This window comes from Acipenser ruthenus, chromosome 13, assembly GCF_902713425.1.
Source record: "Acipenser ruthenus chromosome 13, fAciRut3.2 maternal haplotype, whole genome shotgun sequence".
Classification (NCBI taxonomy): Eukaryota; Metazoa; Chordata; class Actinopteri; order Acipenseriformes; family Acipenseridae; genus Acipenser; species Acipenser ruthenus.
In genome coordinates, this window is record NC_081201.1 from 3,411,305 (window position 1) to 3,430,936 (window position 19,632).

The following is a 19,632-nucleotide window of genomic DNA, read 5'->3' on the forward strand; positions in this document are numbered from 1 at the left end:
TAAGGGTACCAACAAATTTGAGCATGTGTATATATATATATATATATATATATATATATATATATATATATATATATATATATATATATATATATATAATTTTTGTGATACTGAGAGTGAAATGTTTAGTGTTTCAATTCTGCTGGAGTCAGTGTATTCTCTACTTTAAATTACTCACTTTTCACTGTTCAGATCCCTGCTTTTGCATGAAGCACCGCTGTTATCATTGAACAGAAGTTTTCCCTCAAGAAAAGTTTTGTTTTGATTTAAAATTCTATATCTTCTTGTTCCAAGCCTTTTAAGCAAGCATCTTTTCCACTTTGAAACAGGAAGGAGAATTATACCAAGTTTTTCAAGTGTTGCCCTTGAAGCCTGATTGCAATAGTTGCCAGTACATTGTGATTGATGTTTACTTAATAATAATTTAATAGGGTAGTGTGTGTTTGTTAAGGGGTAATCTGAATTAGTAAACACTATGTATTTAATAAATACCATTCGTCCGATCTCTTCGAAGTAGTGTCATCTTCGTTTCAAAAGTTTGGCTTGCCTTTGGACAAGTTATGCGGTGTAATAACAGATGGTGCTCCAGCAATGCTAGGTGAGCGAAATGGGATGGCAACTATGCGTTGCAACAAACCCTCAGAAGCAGGTGGTCAGGCTGTTAAACTGCATTGTATAATTCATCAGGAAGTTCTGTGTGCCAAAGTGATCAAATTGGGAAATGTAATGACGACAGTTGTGAAAACAATCAATTTTATTCTGTCGAGAGCACTTAACCATAGACAATTCAGGAATTTCCTCAGTGAAGTGGAAGCTGAATATGATGACATAATGTATCATTCCGATGTACGCTGGCTTAGTCGAGGTTCAGCATCGAAACGCTTTTTTTCACTCAGATCGGAAATACAGCAGTTCTCACGAGAAAAGAGAGAGCCTCTTAATGACCTCACAGATCCTGCATGGTTAACGGACATTGGCTTTTTAGTTAACATCACTGGGCAACTTAATGTGCGCAATACTAGCCTCCAAGGGAAAAACGCCATTGTTTCACAAATGCACTCAACGGTCAAAGCATTTGCAGTGAAATTTGAGAAGCACGCAAAAGAGTACAATGCGGTGCACTTCCCATCATTAAAATCGGTCATTGACCCAATGAACGTATCTCAGAATCAATGGAGAAATATGTGTTGATTATATCTGCCCTAATTGCAGAGTTCAACAAACGCTTTGAAGACTTTTCAACAATTGACAAGGAGATTCAGATTTTCTCTTGCCCCTTCTCTGTAAATATTGAAGAAACACATGAAAACTTGCAGTTAGAACTAATTGAACTGCAGTGTGATGACACACTTTGCAGTCGCCGCCTGGAGCTGCCTTTGGCAGAATTTTACAAGTGTATGGACAAGACCCATTTCCTCCATTTGAGACGACATGCAAAAAAAATGTTTAGCTTGTTCGGTTCAACATATATATGTGAGTAAACATTTTCTAAAATGACTTTAAACAAGAATCACCTGAGATCAAATCTAACTGATGCCCATCTACATGACATAATGCAACTCTCAGCCACAAATCGCACTCCAGACATCGCACAGATACTGAAGTCCAAGTCTCAGCTGCATACCTCAAATTAAAACATCCGAATCAAACCATTAATGGTGAGAAGTTTAAAATATGCATTGTTTACTAAATATAAGTGCGTGAACAATTTATATCTAAAATGTTTTCATTGTGTAATATAATAATATAGTGTGTGTGTATATATGGCCCGTCGCTGTGTGTGTGTGTGTGGCCCGTCGCTCATTGCATGTTAATCAATCTGGCCCACAATGCAAAACGTTTGGACACCCCTGTTGTAAGGGGTATATTTTTGTCACTGGGAATGGCTTTCATCAATTTGTAGCAGGGAATGCTTTCAAAGTGTGTCATAAATAAATAAAATGGTATTTTAATCAGTACTTAGTTCATTCCTTCATTCCAGTCTCCCTGTATAGTAATGTGCTGGTCCCATTTGACTACTTTTATCTCTTGTCATTCATGTTGGGGCTCTTTTGAGAACCCCCACCCCCAAAAAAATTAAGCGGTATGTTTTGTTTTTATAAGTATATCAAATGTATGGAACACTTTAAACAGTAGTTTAAAACAAAAGGATTGAGAGTTTTCTTGGTTTTAAACACTGCTGTAGTACTGTACCTGGCGTCTAGAATCAGCAGAATGCTAAGAATGGAACCCATTCATAATAACACTAGCCACTCAGCATGGTTTTTAGAGTCTACCGCCTTTTCATTTTCCCCAATAATTGGAAAGATGATCCACTTTATCCAAGTTCTCCATCCAGGCATTTGCTTGCAGCAGAGCTAATATAGACAGACTGTAACATTGATACATTTATTATTTCTTTTGAAAGTCTCCCAGGAACTCAGCTGCTTTTGATTTCCTGGGACATCGTATACTATTTAGAAGCTTGCACTGTTCCTTGATGAAATAATTTAAACACCCCTCGGTCACTGCCTTGAGTGTTCTTGTCCTGACATAGATCTGTAGTACAACCTAAAGACATACACAACCTGCATTGTGTCTTGTTCATTTCTGTAGATGCCACCCTTACTTTAAAATGTATTTCCCTGGTGAGCAAAATGATTCACTGAATGCAGCGATTAAGCCTGTATTTAAATGACATTGTGTTGTTGCTGACCAGACGAGGTTATGGTGTTAAGTTTTTGCTGAGATCTGATTTGTGTTTCAGTGCAAAGGGAGATCATTCAAAGCTGGTGCATTACAGCATTAACATTCCACCTGGATGATTGACAGCTGCTTGTATCAACATGTAACCTCTCTTAGTTCTTTGTTTAAGAGCATTTCTTTAGCCTATAAATGACAGGCATGTTTGGTGTGAGATTTTTTGTGTTTTGTTGGGAGGCAAAAGCGTGTAAATCAATTTGATATGTACTGTATGAGATTCTACAGGAGAGGGGAGGGGTGGGCTGTGAATAACCCAACTGCAGCTTGTAACAAAAGCTGTCGTTTTTTTTTATTATTATTATTATTATTATTATTATTATGTAAAAGATACATCTGTCCTCAGATCTGTAGGTCTGAATTAGAGCAGAGCCTGTAATGACATGCTACCACAGCCCTTTGGTAAAATAGAATTAAATCAGAGACGATGAATCTATATTGTTAGTTTTGTGCAGAATGATTTGTGACTTCTGCAAAAGATAGGCGGTAGACAGAAAAAAAAAATAACAGTCAGGGTATTTTGTAGAAGAATGTACCATTTCATTGAACAGTGCAATTTTTATCCATCAGGACAGGGAGACATTCATTTGAGACATTAAAAATGACTTGTCTCTGATATCCACGGTTAAAACCTGGTACAAACAGGTGATTATATATATATATATATAATTTTTTTTTTTTCCAGCAAACGTTGCAAATATAGAAATTGTATCTGTATGTATATATATGTTTTTGTTTTGTATGTAGAATTCACTGATAAATAATTACTTTACAATGCAGAGTGAGAAAAGTGTGTGCGTGTGGGTGCAGTCCTCTGACAAAGACATACACAGTTAAAGAGTCTTCAATACAGAGTGTTCAGCGCCAAGTTTTTGTTTTTGCTTTTGTTTTCCTCTCAAAGTACACAACAGTTAATCCACACAGTCACAGGACACGGCCATGCGATACCAAAATAATTATATTCCAGTGTTTGTTTGTTTGTTTTTTTTTCTTAAAAAAAAAAAAAAAAATGAAGACAATTTATACAGTTCATTTCTTTTAATTTTGGTGCATAAACACACAAATGCGAGACTAATTTTAATTTTAATTGTCCAGAAACTTGGTCTGAATAAAAATAGCTGGGGAGGTTTTCTTTTTTTTTTTTTTTTATTTAATTTTTTTTTCTGTTTTCATTTTGGTCCAAATTGGAAAAGGAAGTCTGAGAGCAATCAAGATTTGTGCTGGGCTGACACGCCCTTCCAGTAGTCTAAAATGTCGTGCAAGTCCTCATCCTTGGCGAACTGAACTTTTTTACGCAATGCGTGCCCGGCCGCCATGTAATCCTCCTCTTTGTGGCGCTTGCGGTGGAGTTTGAAGCGCTCCCAGATGGTGTGTGCCGGTTTGCAGGAGTACTCGGGGCTGGAGGAGTAGCTGAGGTTGTGGTACTGGGGTGAGAGCTGGGAATAGGTCAGGTCCCTGGGCCGGGGACGGGTGAGTGGCTCCAGAATGGATGGTTTGCGGCTCCCTGGGCCCTCAAGTTGTTCCCCCTGGTGCGAGCCGGGGTACGAGTGCCTGTGCTCACTGTAATGTCTGATTTTCTCAGCCTCTGCTCTCAGGATGGCTGCTGTTGGTGTGACTGTCAAGATGGTGTCAGCCGTGGGAGAAGTCTTCTCTATGTACTTAGCCTCTGACTTGTAGGCCCCCTCTGAGCGAAAGGACCTTGGACTCCGGATAGAACCGCTGGAGGAAGTACTGGAGCGCTTGGGAGGTGCTTCCATGCTGTGGTGCCGCTGCAAGGGGTGGTGGTAACTGTCCTTGTACACAGGGGACAGGAAGCCAGACTTGCTCTGCGGCTGCTCTGAGATCAGCATCAGCTGGGGCTCTGCGGTGGACACGGCCCCTGATTTCACCCCTTGGAAGGAGGTGGACTCTGACTTCAGAGCATCAATGCAGTTGTTAATGATCTGATTGACTTTGTCCACTTCTTTTGCGATAGTTGAGATCTCTGCCACTGACCCTTGGTTGTTGCCCTGTACTGACATATCACACTCTCTCCGATCTTGTTGTTCCCCAGTTCGCACCTCAATGTAATTCCCCTTGGTAGTTTTGGGTGTCTCGCTGATGTCCTGGTGTTTGTACTGCTCCATTTCCCCAGCTGACGGCAGGTAGGGCATTCGGGGCATGCTCTCCCCAGCCATCATCTGCTTTTGGGTTAGCTGGGAGATGGTACCACTTTCCAGCTCGGCCCCATATTTGAGTTCGATGATGGTCTTTTTTATGCTACATGCCTTCTTGTGCTTCTCATCCTGCTGCCTTTTCTTGCGCAGGCAGTAGTACACCACCCCTAAGACAATGACCATCCCGAAGAGGCAGCCTAGGATTGTCATGATGTAGTGGGTGGCGGTGGAGGAGTTAGCTACAGGCTCCCCTCGTCTCTTTTCAGTCGTGGTGAGAGAGAGACATGTGTGATTGTAACGCAGGGAGTTGCGGATTGAAGCCACACAGTATGTGTAGTCAGTGTTGGCTTTCAATTGGTCCAGTTTAATGATCTGCTCCTCATTTCTTAGGTTTTTGATATCTGTGTAAAAGCTGTTGTTGTACAGAACCAGAATGTACATTTTGCTGTAGTGGGAAGGAATATGCACGACAAGGGTGGCGGTGGTTTGGGTTACGTCAATGAGTTTGATAATTGGCTTAGCACTTGGGTCAGGGTAAGGGGTATTCAAAGTTATTAGAACACTGGGCTCATATCCAGAGTTGCAGTCCTCAAGCCCACATGGAGTCTCTGGTGGCGGTGGGGTTGTGGAGATGAAGCGGGGTGGGATGTAGGCCGGCACCTCAGGTTCATCAGAGCACACAGAGGAGAGGATGCTCAAAGCATTGCGGTAGTTGGGGTGGCCTGGGTTCTGGTTAAGGAGGTGGTAACCGGCGTACTCGGGGGGAGAATCGCACAGCATCCTCTCATTCGTTCGGTTGGGGAATTGGGACAGCCACTTGAGGAAGCCCAGCAACTCGCAAGAGCAGTAGAAGGGGTTGGTGTAGAGCTGACATGTGGTTAGCTTGCTCAGCCCCACGAAGGTCATGCTGTCCAGCTGCTGGATCCGATTCATGGAGAGGTCTATGTTCTCAATGTTGAGGCACTCCCCAAAGGCATTGGGGGTCACGGTCTCAATCAAGTTGGCTTGGAGGTAGAGGTATTCCAGCTTGCTCAAACCCCTGAGGATCCCTTCTGTCAGGTTCCTCAGCTTGTTAAAGCCAAGTTGAAGGGTCTGTAGGTTGAACTGGGCTGAAAACGCACCATCTTCAATGTAGGAGATCTCATTCTTTGTCAGGTTCAGGAAGGTCAGGTTTCCGAAGCGGCTGAGGGAGGAGTAGTGAATGCTCTTGATTTTGTTCTCGTCCAGTCGAAGGTCAACTATGGTGGTGTTGATGTGCTGTGGGATGGACTCGTAAGGTGGCTGGTTCTGGCTGCAAATTGCCAGCCACACAAAGCCCTTTTCCCCCTCAATAAGCCAGCAGTCCCCTCTGACACCAACTGTCTGCATGAAAGAAACTATTGCCACCCACCAGCAGAGGGCACTCATTGCTAACCTCCCGTGGTAAGCCATCTGTGCTCCTGCGGCAACCATGAAAGACTAGTTACTGGTACCTTTCTTGTTGAATTACAACAAAGCAAAAAAAATGATTATAAAACTCCAAGGCTGAAAATATATATATACATATATATATATATATATAATCTTGTTCAGTCCAATACTGCTTTGTTCTAGTTAGACAACGATGAATAAATGTCCTGAAAACACTCTTTATATTAAAAATTACAAGAGCTGGAAGAATTTCTGAAGCCGTACCCCCAACCGTATTAATAAAGGCGCTTGCAAGTGGCCTGTACAGAAAGCTTTTCTTCCCACATCTGTCTGTTGACTGAGTGGAGGTGTTCACTGAGAGAGCTTCAATATTTCACTGCTTCAGTTTGGTTTGTGCTTATTTCCCTAGTGGCCCACATTTCTGATCAGTCTTGCGCTTTCAGTTTCTCTCTTTCTGCTTGCTTTTCATGTATGTTTTCCACAGCGTCCCTGCAAAAAACATAACATATATAAGAAAACTGACTAATGAAAAGCAGATTCATCACATCACATATACAGTTTTTTTTAAAGTTATAGTACATTTTCAATACATAAATAAAAACAAACACTGTATTATAGTGTTATGTACTGTACAATATAAAACTGTACCTTGAATTAAAAATAACTGATGGCATTTAAGCATACTGGTTAATAATATACTGAATTTGAAAACCACTGTATAGCATTTGATATGACAGGCCCTAATTTATCTGAGTAATATCTTTGTTCATCAATAGCATGTAATGCGCTTGTGTTGGCATTACTGGGAATAATACCACGGAGATAGGTAACAAAAATGGATTATAACTGATAGGATTATACAGAACAGTACAGTGTACAAATGTTTTATACTTCATGCACACTTGTTTAAAGAACAGCTCCTGTATCCAGCCCTTTTTTAACCTGTAGTGCATCTTTCCTTATCCCTCACATTTTATAGCTTTTGTCAGTACCAAATATCAAAGGGAGATAGGCCAGTTCAAACTGGCAGCTCTGTGAATGAAAGTATGCCCTCCTGTTTAATATATTCAGTATGATCTTATAAATCTTGTATACCATCAACAAAATCCCTGTGGCCTTTTCCTATTGAGATGATGGCACTAGTCAATTAGCAACTGACAGGTTCGAGAAAACAGCAAGGACTTTTTACATCAGCCGGGAGACTGTCAAAAAGAGCTGATGGAAAACACTTCTACACCCCACTTTAATTTTATATCTGAAGGATAACATCGTAATGATGCTTTTGCAGAAGAATATAAAATAATAAATAAACCCCCCACGAGGAGCCTTGGTGCCACATCATCATCATCAACATCAACATCATTAGTGAGTGCTGGATGAAAGTTCAAACTAGCATTTGATTACACTTGAATGGAGGTATAGTAGGTACTGGTAATTCCTTTATTACCATCAAGGATGCACAGGCCATTCAGTTCTATTTTTCACAGATTTCTCTGATCAAGTTGATGGAAGATCAGAAGAAGGTTAGGTTTACTTTCATTTTGCCCACTGCAGTCGATATGGTTAGACTAATGTGTGGGGAATCTGAGCCGAATAAACTCAGAGCCATACCTCTCTCCAACAACACTGAAGCGAAGGATTGAGGCGATAGCAGCAAATGAAGAAAACACACTGGTGGAACGTCCTGAAAAACACGGATGCTTTTGCACTTCAAGTTGATTTAAGCACTTAGGGGCGTGATGCACACTTCTTAGCGATACTTATAGGAGTGCAATTCTCGAAGACATTTTGTTTTGTCTCCCTCTTCCAGAACACGAGACTGCACATGAAATATTATTCCAGAAAGCCATTTTCTTCACGAATGCTGTGATTCGATCACTTAGCTGAAAGATGTTGGTGTTCTTTCCTTGCAAACCTGCATTAAGTTCAGATTTGCAAATATATCTGTGGCATATGCAAGAAGGCACATCTTAAGATATACTAAATCCTATTGTCATCACTTCATTACATTATATCGTACAACATGCTTGACTGCTGTTTTGAAGGAGGTGTACAGTAGCAAAGTGTATTATGTTACACACAGGCAATAATAAGACCACATTACACAAATCCTTACTTATACCCAGTGAGGAGCAATCAATGATTTAAACTTAGCAAGTGAAATTCTGGAAAGCCAGTGCCCATAGCAAATGGAAGTGTGTAATAGCTGCAGACAAACTTGTTATGTATTTGTTGAATTACAGTTGTATTTCACTTTATCATATTCCTAATCAAGCATGGGCTGCTTGCTTGTTATTACTCCTGATTAAAGAGGTGTTACCTGGATTTACAGTATATCTGGAGTATGTAAAATATAAAGCACCTAAAAACAACAGTGAACCAGCTGTAATCCATTTGCTTGAAGACTAAATCCAAAACATCAATTTGGATTATTACAGATAATCCAGTACCTGTACTCCTAATCCATATTCCCCTACAATCCCCCCTTTTTTTAATAAAACCTGGGATGGAGATCTGTGGTTTTGTTTGCAATTTGTTTTGCCATATAACAAATAATCTGGTTTTACAAATCTGAGATCCTCCATTCCTGTTTTATTAAAATCTGCGATGGATTTGCGGGTTTTTGTTTGCATTCAGCTTCTTCTGGAAATCACAAACTTGTCAGAATATGCCCCACCAAAACACCAGTCTTAACAAACAAGTATTCAAATTTGTTACAATCAAACTTTAAATGCATGGAGCACATATTATAACCACAGTCGGTACAGCTTAGTTCAAATTAACAGTTAGATGATAAGGTACATGAATGTATGTCTAAATGCCTGCATTTTTTTAAAAAATACATTTTTAAAGGGAAGAAATTAATTGTGCTCAGCACAGTTTCTTCTTGTTCAAACCCATGGGACTAAACACAATTTAATCTGTTACTTTTATTTTTAAATACTGTTCAAAAAGCCAGTCAATCAATAAAACCCATTTTAACATTAACATGTCGTCTTTCTGTTATACTCCAGTACTTTAAGGAAATGTAACGTGCTTCCTGGAGGCCTCCATTGACGTTTCGATTGCATATCAGTTCTCAGGTTTGAAACCAGATGGAGCAATGGATTCGCTGACCTGTGACCCCAGCGGGCTATGGTTCGAACCCTGGTATTTACTGACCTCCATAATTAAAGTGAAATAAGATGGAAGGTTGACCTCTTACATTGAGAGCATTGTTACATTGGTAGTGAACTTTATACTAACCTAGGGGTTTATGATTAAAACCCTATACAATAAAAGAGAATCACTCTCCATAAATTTGCCAAACCAAACTCACATTTACTGCAGTTTAGTGAGTTGCAATTAACCTTATTGTTTCATATTAGTTTTAATATGCATTTCTTCCTTTCAGAGAAATGAAACGATGCTAAATAACATTGGATTTAAAAGTCTGGCAATACAATGCTATATTCTTTTTGGGATTAACTATATTGCAAGGTTTACTGCTTTTTTTATAACAATTTTTATCCCAATGATTTCCTTAATACAGCTGTATACCAGATAAAACAGCAACCTCAACATTTTGTGAAACTACAAAAGAACTATGCACTGCGACTAATCATAGATAAAAACAACAACATTATGTTTGTATGCAGGGGTGAAAAAAAGGTAAAATCAATACACTTTTATTAATATGATTGACTGAATCGGGTATGACCATGCTGAACAAAAGCTTGCCTATGCCCCAGTCCAACCAGCATCTTACTTTTTAACTTTAGTTGTGGATTAATTGTTCATGCTCCTGCACAGCTGGAAATGGTGCACCCTACAAAGAGTAACAGCTGAAATATAATAGCAGATTTAAGAGATTTTAAAATGCTCATCCAGCCAACATGGTTCAAGTCAGAGGCTACCTAAAATGTTACACTGTATGAAGTGCCCCACATTGCAGATCTTGTTATAGTTCCTGTCTCTAGTATCAGAAATGGCTATTTATCACATAACCTAAAAAACATCAGCATGGATTATTATTTCATGCATTTGTAGCATTATAAATTAAAACACATACAGTAGTATTAAATTGTATTCATTTTATTTGTTGTATCTCGGCTATTTTTGCAGGTATAACATTTTCATCGCATTGTTTATTTAAACGTGGCTGTTTTTGTATATGCTTAATGTTTTGGGAAGCTTCTTATATAGCCAACATATTGCATCATCCATCTTAATAAGATAACCTTTACAAACACAATGTTGCCTCATTTCTCTCTGCATTTAAAATATATGCATCTGCATTTCAAAGTGTGAACTGGCTTGTGCTATCCTTTTTATTTATCCAAATTGCTTAGCTTATATTCCACTGTAATAGAATTAATAAAGGCACTTTATCAGGAGCAGAGTTTAATTTGGACCCATTATGGCTTGCAATTTGCGGGCTATTTGCTTTATAATGTGTGAATAAATTGACAGTATTAATGAGATGTAGCGGAAGAGCAAAAGCTAATCTAGCTGTTTGTGATGGCTGCTACAGTACATGACCAGGATCGGAGGCAAGTGTGGCTCAGACCTTATTTAAAAACGGCATAATATATATATATATATATATATTATATATATATATATATATATATATAGACGTGCTCAAATTTGTTGGTACCCTTACAGCTCATTGAAATAATGCTTCATTCCTCCTGAAAAGTGTGAAATTAAAAGCTATTTTATCATGTATACTTGCATGCCTTTGGTATGTCATAGAATAAAGCAAAGAAGCTGTGAAAAGAGATGAATTATTGCTTATTCTACAAAGATATTCTAAAATGGCCTGGACACATTTGTTGGTACCCCTTAGAAAAGATAATAAATAATTGGATTATAGTGATATTTCAAACTAATTAGTTTCTTTAATTAGTATCACACATGTCTCCAATCTTGTAATCAGTTATTCAGCCTATTTAAATGGAGAAAAGTGCTGTTTGGTATCATTGTGTGCACCACACTGAACATGGACCAGAGAAAGCAAAGGAGAGAGTTGTCTGAGGAGATCAGAAAGAAAATAATAGACAAGCATGGTAAAGGTAAAGGCTACAAGACCATCTCCAAGCAGCTTGATGTTCCTGTGACAACAGTTGCAAATGTTATTAAGAAGTTTAAGGTCCATAGAACTGTAGCCAACCTTCCTGGGCGCGGCTGCAAGAGGAAAATCGATCCCAGATTGAACAGAAGGATAGTGCGAATGGTAGAAAAAGAACCAAGGATAACTGCCAAAGAGATACAAGCTGAACTCCAAGGTGAAGGTATGTCAGTTTCTGATCGCACCATCTGTCGCTTTTTGAGCGAAAGTGGGCTCCATGGAGAAGACCCAGGAGGACTCCACTTTTGACAGAAAAACATAAAAAAGCCAGACTGGAATTTGCTAAAATGCATATTGACAAGCCACAATCCTTCTGGGAGAATGTCCTTTGGACAGATGTGTCAAAACTGGAGCTTTTTGGCAAGTCACATCAGCTCTAAGTTCACAGACGAAAAAATGAAGCTTTCAAAGAAAAGAACACCATACCCACAGTGAAACATGGAGGAGGCTCGGTTATGTTTTGGGGCTGCTTTGCTGCACCTGGCACAGGGTGCCTTGAATCTGTGCAGGGCACAATGAAATCTCAAGACTATCAAGGCATTCTGGAGCGAAACGTACTGCCCAGTGTCAGAAAGCTCTGTCTCAGTCGCAGGTCATGCGTCCTCCAACAGGATAATGACCCAAAACACACAGCTAAAAGCACCCAAGAATGGATAAGAACAAAACATTGGACTATTCTGAAGTCGCCTTCTATGAGTCCTGATCTGAATCCTATCGAACATCTATGGAAAGAGCTGAAACTTGCAGTCGGGAGAAGGCACCCATCAAACCTGAGACAGCTGGAGCAGTTTGCTCAGGAAGAGTGGGCCAAACTACCTGTTAACAGGTGCAGAAGTCTTATTGAGAGCTACAAAAAACGTTTGATTGCAGTGATTGCCTTTAAAGGATGTGCAACAAAATATTAGGTTGGCGGTCCCATCATTTTTGTCCATGCCATTTTCATTTGTTTTATTATTTACAATATTATGTTGAATAAAAAATCAAAAGCAAAGTCTGATTTCTATTAAATATGGAATAAACAAGGGTGGATGCCAATTACTTTTGTCAGTTTCAAGTTATTTCAGAGAAAATTTTGCATTCTTCGTTTTTTGTGGAGGGGTACCAACAAATTTGAGCACGTCTGTATATATATTGTGTGCCATTATTTTTCTCTGGTGTCAGTGCTCAATCAATAGGGGTGATTGAGGTGCATATCAACATGCATCACTATCTAGAGTTCATTGCAAGTTGCAGCAAGAAGTCCAGACATCTCAAACAAATCTAGGTTTAAAGAGACGCGTTCTTCTTGTGGGCCTCAAGAACGTTCTTTTTCTTATTTTTAAAATTTTTTAAGATAAAAGAAAACAAACAATTGTATTTATATGCTCTTCCATACTGGGTATGTATGAATTTAATCATTTAATCATTTATTGATTTCAGAATAATGCTTCAGGCAAAACAGCACTGATGAAGTGAAGTGAATATGGATTTGAGAATGAGGGAAGCCTGTATAAATTTAAACACTTGTATTTTTTTATATTGGCTCCTCTGTCAGAGGAGAGGTCCAGCGTGGGAGACATGAACCTTGTTAGTTTTGAATTAAACATACAACTAGGATCAGTCCAGGGAAAAAAATGATATGGGTCAATTACCAAATTGGATCTTAAAAAGTGAATTATGAGCCTTTATTTATGCCTCAGTATTTTTCTAGGAGAATTGTGTTTTTCTTCTTATAGCATTCTCTATAATTCTAAACCTAGGGGCACATAATTCCAGTGCTCTCATTAACGAATGACAGCCTTAATTGCTGAAGCAGTTTTTCTGTCTTTGCTTGAAGCAGACTGTACCGAATGTTTGGGATTTTCTATAAAAGATAAAGACCCCCCCCCTCAACTTCAGATCAAACATCATCCCTCCACCAAGTATGGTACGTGAATATAATTGTAACTAGAAAGTTGTCTGTCTAACATGGCAAATGGCACCAACGTGCGGTCACAGATGATTATGCTCATACATCTATTTAGTAGTTGGCGTGTGCCTGTTTTAAGCACCAGGTGCTGTAAATGTATCGCCTTTCTGTAGCACTACATTAAAAGGAACAACAAAAAAAGAAAACAGAATCTCATTCATTAAATGAAGAAAAAAAACATAAAGCACTGGTGGATAATAGCAGGATACAGACCAGATGTGCTGGATTACCAGTGGGAGAAGAATACTGCAAAAAAGTTAAACATAAGATGATGTTACAGAAAATCTCAACTTATGATTAGTGTTTGTGCAATGAGGAATGAAAACTGAACACAATTCAATCTAAGTGAATGAAATTAAAATACAATGCTAGCCTACCACAACTGTATTTTGGAAAACTATAACTGCATCTTTGTGGGTGTTATGAATAATATGAAGTACTGTAATGTGTAGTAACGGTATGTGTAGTAACAGTACTTCAGAAATGTATAGAAATATATTATTTTTTTAACCAAAACTGATAGGCATCTGGTACTGTTTTGAAACATACAGCTATGGCCAAAAATGTTGCATCACCCTATATAATTAAAAAATTTTCTTCATAAAGTCAAAAGAAACTTGCTGAATAATGTTACGTTAACATATTGAATTACATACCGTATTGTAGTTTTCCATATTCTTAACGAGAAAAATTGACAAAACTGAAAAATGTGACATTTCGAAATCTAACCTGAAAGACTGTACTACTATTATGGCTTCCGGTAGACTTTAGTGATATCATTTTGTAGTGTCTTTGATTACATGATGTTAAATAAAATGTCTAAATTGTTATATATCTTTTAAATAATGTCTCAATTCTAGAATTTTAGGCGATGCAAACCGTTTGGCCACAGCTGTACTTTGAAAATGCTGTTATTTTATGGAGTTGGAATCCTTATTGAAGCGAGAGGGTGGTGTCTAAGCTCACAAGGTAAAGGCTATGTGATTGACAGAAGCAGTAGCCAATTACAATTTGTCTTCTGCTGCCATCTGAAAGGAGAGAACAAAGGAAGGTCTTAAAAGGCATGGGCTGCATTTCAGATAGATAATGGGAGAATGCACAGCCTGGTACATTTTCTGTGCGTGGGAGTTTGTTAAACATCAATACAGTGTTTAATTGTGTAAAGACAAGATAATATAGTCCAGAATGTAAAAGCGGCTAAGGATGGTATTTTTTTTTGTATTGTTTCATGTTGCTGTCAATGTACAGCTGATAATAAGCAGACAGAATAACTGCAGAAAGATGGAGCTAGTGTAAAAAAATTCAAATGTCATTTGAATGTAAACTGTGAGATGATCGCTAAGCAACTAAACCATAGAAAAATAGATTTGTAATTCAAACACATGCAGTCTATATACCAGTGGTCTCCATGGTAACCTTGAAATGAAGCATAACTCCATTCCCAAACAGCCTTCTGCAAATGATCATGTGATAAGGTGCCCACATAACGCTTTTCAAGTATACAGTAACTACGTTTGACTATGCATGGATATTAGGTTTAGTTTATTCACTTTGTGCCCACATGGCCAGCACAGGTACGTCTCACCTCACTTTCATGAATAGCAATGTTTCAAAAAGGTCATGAAGTCAATATATCAGTCTGAATTGGAGTTCAAGAAAGTATGACCATATAACAGGCACAATGTAATAGGGACATATTTGACAGACACATAATTGATGGGCTACTGAAAATCATATTTGATGTGTGATCCCGCTTGGAGCATTAATAAGAACAGCATCTGTTGTCCTACCTTTGATTGATTGTGTGACCCATTAATACTTTTATCGCATTAGCAGGGATAAATATTGCTTTGCGTAGACCCATTGGGGGAGCTCTGGCTCAGTGGATGACACATCAAAAAAAAAAGATCCTGATCAAACATCTGTGTGGGTCTGCAGTGGAATCAGTTCAGACAGTCTGAGTCTGGTCTCTGGTGTACATGAGTGCACATCACAGAACCGCTTGCAGAAAGCACCAAAGCAACAAGAAATTCACATGTGGGACTGTGTTAACACTTCACACAGATACGATGCAGAGCCTGCTATCACAGGTGCTGTAGTGACCAATATATGAAAAAATCAGTTCAACGATGTTAAGGAAGTAAGGCAAGGCAAAGTACATGTCTGGTAAAAGGATGCAAACCACTAAACAATTTCTACAAACATGGATAATGCTTGGAGCAAGAGACTGACAAATATGGACAAGCAAGGTTTTTGTGATGTGTGTGAATGCGCAATGGAGATTAGATTGAGATCCCCAGAATTTGTCGTACAGAGGTAAAAGTGATGACAAGCTAATGAATTAGCCCTCTGCACTACCTGGTCAAAAAGATCACATATGAAATCCTAGTGCAGCAACAAATTCAGTAAGCCCCTTCTGCTTCAGTCTGCCTAGTTTTAGAGGTAAACAGTGTTACTGTGCACAAATGTCATCTCGGTACAGTACATATTTATGCAATTTCTATTTAAAATAACTTTCCATTTTCAAATAACTCCGTTGGTTCCTCTGTCAAGTAAACATAAACATTGAGGGTTAATAAAAAGAAAGCAGCTCTCCATAACAATATTAACAAAAAAGCTGTTGGGTCACTGGCTAACTCAAATCACTGTAGAAAAAGTCTTCAGGTTACAGCAATATCATAATACTCCTCATTATTTATTTATTTTGTTAGAACTCCAAATGAATAATTTTTGCCGCAGACCAAATTTATGGGCCAGGAGCTGAAAAGACTGTCCTGCTGAAAATAAAATAAGTTTCTGTCTTGCCTACTGCTGATTTAGACGAGCTGCAGTCTGTTTGTCACAGAATGAAAGATTGCTGTGCAAACCTGAATGAACGAGAGAGAGAGAGAGAGAGAGAGAGAGAGAGAGAGAGACTGAGTTGTGCAAGTGTGTGATTAAAGTGATATATTAAAATCATAAATTTGTAATCAGGCGCAGATAAGCAGTGGGTCCTGGCTAAAAAGCAGCATACGCTAAAATAAATGAGTGCCGATGTTTTTAATCTAAAATAATTGGAAAAACTGGACGTCTGCCCATGAAACATTTACACGGGTCATTAACTCATTTTGGCCTAAAGAGAATAGTCCGTCTCCAGGCTGTGAAGAAGAAAATATCCATTGTGTAAATTCTTCTAGAGGTCAGTTGTCAAGTGCTGTAAGTAATGGGCAAACTGGACAGACTGGGCCATTGTAGATTTATAAAGTGGTTTAAAATATTCTAAGCCTCATAAAGCCTTAGAATAATATACAGCAATATGATCATACAGAGAAAGGAGATCAAACATAGTGGAGCAGTGTGGATTAAGTTGTGTTTTGTTTCGCTGACCTAGATTTTATCCCTTACAAAAGAAGGATGACAGATCTACTAAAACAATCTGTGAATGAACAGATATGTATGTTGCCAGGTTCTTTAAGAAGCAGGAACACACTGGGTTTGGCTGTGTACAACAGACAAGGAAGGTTGCATCAAAAACTGGAGTACTTTTGCAATTTTTTTTTTTAACTGCAGCAGACAGCTGTTTTAAGAAACAAATTAATAATGCATGACAAAGCAAACCTGTAACAGCACAGACGAGGTAAGAGAACTCCTTTGTGAATATATGCTTCTGGAGTTTACCTATACCTGACTTCACATTTCCATGAAGCAGCTGTAAGCTCATGGCTGAGGACCAAAAATGACGCAGACTGACAAAGCTATTAAGTAAACTCCTTACAGGTCAAAGAAAATCCAATATTTATTAAAGCACTCCTGTGTAAAACGAGAACAGTTATACTGCAGAATTAGGACAATGTTTTTATATCTGGAGACCTGGATGATGTTAGTTAGACGTTTGCAGTTTCGTACACAAACCCATCACAGTATTTTGCACAATTCGTAATCTCTGCAATGGGAGAACTGAGAATGAACAGTCATGATTGAAGCACTTTGCCAAAGCTTTACAGAGACACTCAGACAGTACAAGTTTGCCATGTGCCCATTAGTGATGCCTCAAGTCTGAGTAAAGCCTGATGCTATTTACTGTTGTAATCCCAATTATTGTGTGACAAATTATGGGGGAATTACAAAAATATATTTTATACAATATCCATTGATATATAATTTATAAGATTGCACCATACCTGTACACATTAATCCTTGAGCTAACAACATAATCTAAGTTGTCTTTTTTTTTTTTTTTATCAATTCCCTTCAGCAAAATCTTAAAATCTTTAGAACTGCTACAACACTGCTCTGTTCATTGTAGCCGTCTTGATCAAAGTAGCAACAATAGCACGAGTTAACAAGCATGCATAAAGAACAAATATACTACTTGCACAACTTAAGAGGTGGTTACATTGGGTCATAGTAAGACACTGGCACTGTTTCCAGTATATGATGTACTGGAGCTGGTCTGCAGCAGAACAGACAATAGGTTGTATGCCTGTTTCTATGCCCTCCAGGCTTGTAATGTCCCACAAGAACACTTGGGATGTCTTTTTCTTTTTTTTTTTTTTACAGTTTATGGTTCTCTAAGTACTGGTTACGGTATATTTTGAGTCACTGACACAAATCGCACTTTTCCCAGAGCTGACCATCAACATGATTGGACTGCTCGAGGCCTTGAGGTTCCCCTTGACTTGTCAGTTAAACCCACTCTGCAATCCGGCAGCGCAGGCATGCTTTTAAGCTGGAGGATGTTATCCAATTCTCCTCCATGTAAGAACTAGGCACAAGGGTTCCATGCTTTTATAAATTGCTGCTGGGACATTCAAAAAGTGAACAACTTTTTTTCCCCCCTTTAGCAAAATAAAAGCTTAAAATCTTTAGAACTGGTACAACATTGCTCTGTTCATTGCATCCGTCTTGATCAGAGTAGCAACAACTACTTTTTTTCCCCCTTGTGCATTCTTAAAAAATGGACCAGTCAAGCCACTAGGAAGTACAGATAGAAGACTCCCTACCGTAACTTGTGTTTTCCAACATTCTATTAAAACTCTGTCACACTTTCAAATATAGTAAGTGACAGTCGAGTTGTAAGAAAGCACATTATACGCACATTGTAACTGTAATTCAATAGGCTACATCTTGCTATGTCATTATTTCCACAGTTGCACTAAACTGGATATAATGTGCTATAACCCAATAACAAATAGCATTTTATATGGATGCAGTACAGAAGTGACTGAATCATAAAGCAACAAACTGCTTGACAGGTTAACGGGCTGACCTTGTAGAATCTGATTCATCTTTCTGTCTACATCTAAGACTTCTAAGATATGATTCAAATCATAGGTCCTGGGGGGCAAGCGTGGCAAACAAGGGACTACTGTGCAGCAAAGCAGTCTGTGTGGTGGTAAACTTTGCATGCTGGTTGACTGTATTTAGGGTGACCAGATTTTCAAAGCTTAGAAAAGGGACATATTGTTAAATAAATGACTAATTAAACTATTTCAATATAGGCTAATGGTTATTTAAATAGACATTGTCTCACTCTTATTATCTTTCTTTTTTTTTTTTTTTTTACTCACTGTCGCAACCGCTCGCTGCTCTGCCTGGTGTCTGGGCTAAATCCTGCCAGAAACAAACAGCTACGAAATGACCCTATTACACCCAGCTGTAGTATCATATTGAATATAAACTAAATGAAAACGCAAGTTGCACTGAGGAATAAGCACGTACGTCTGTGTTAATCACTTTATAAAAATAATGTTCTTGATCACCCGACTAACTTTTTTTCACTGCAGGTGCTATCAATTAAAAGTTGTTGTTTACTTTATTTTGACAAAAAGGTATTTAGAGTGTGTTGTGCTACATGAAGTGGCTGAAAACCGGGACTTTAATTTAAAGATTTTCATAAACATGTCAGGACACCGGGATCTTTGATGGAAAACCGGGATGGCTGGTCAACCTAACTATATTGTATCACTTACAGGGGAATGACAAAGGAAGCCCCCCTCCTTATGCTGCCTCCTGCACTTCCTGTTTAGAGCTGATGCTGGCTGGCTTCTTCCAGGTATGGCAACTGCCAATAGTCTTTCAGATTTTAGGTTCCTGCATCCCTTAGTCCCTGAAGCCATTTTGGTTGTCCTTGACAAAAAAAAAAAACTTCCAAGCTGCATTGTTGTGCATAAGTGATGCTCTGGGGGGTTATTATTATTATTATTTGTTTTGTTTAGCAGACGCCTTTATCCAAGGCGACTTACAGAGTCTAGGGTGTGTGAACTATGCATCAGCTGCAGAGTCAC

At 38.6% G+C, this 19,632-nt stretch overlaps 1 protein-coding gene across 6 annotated transcripts in view; it reads right to left on the reverse strand.

The window, feature by feature from the left end:
* Positions 1 to 736: 736 nt before the first annotated feature.
* Positions 737 to 19,632, reverse strand: part of LOC117417956 (protein ELFN1-like) — a 172,906-nt gene continuing 154,010 nt past the window's right edge. For all 6 annotated transcript variants that reach the window (XM_059035451.1, XM_034030399.3, XM_059035453.1 and 3 more), the window contains one exon: positions 737 to 6,794. In XM_059035451.1, coding sequence (XP_058891434.1) covers positions 3,948 to 6,347 — 2,400 coding nt within the window. In that variant the 5' untranslated portion in view covers positions 6,348 to 6,794 and the 3' untranslated portion in view covers positions 737 to 3,947. The remainder of the gene's footprint in view (positions 6,795 to 19,632) is intronic.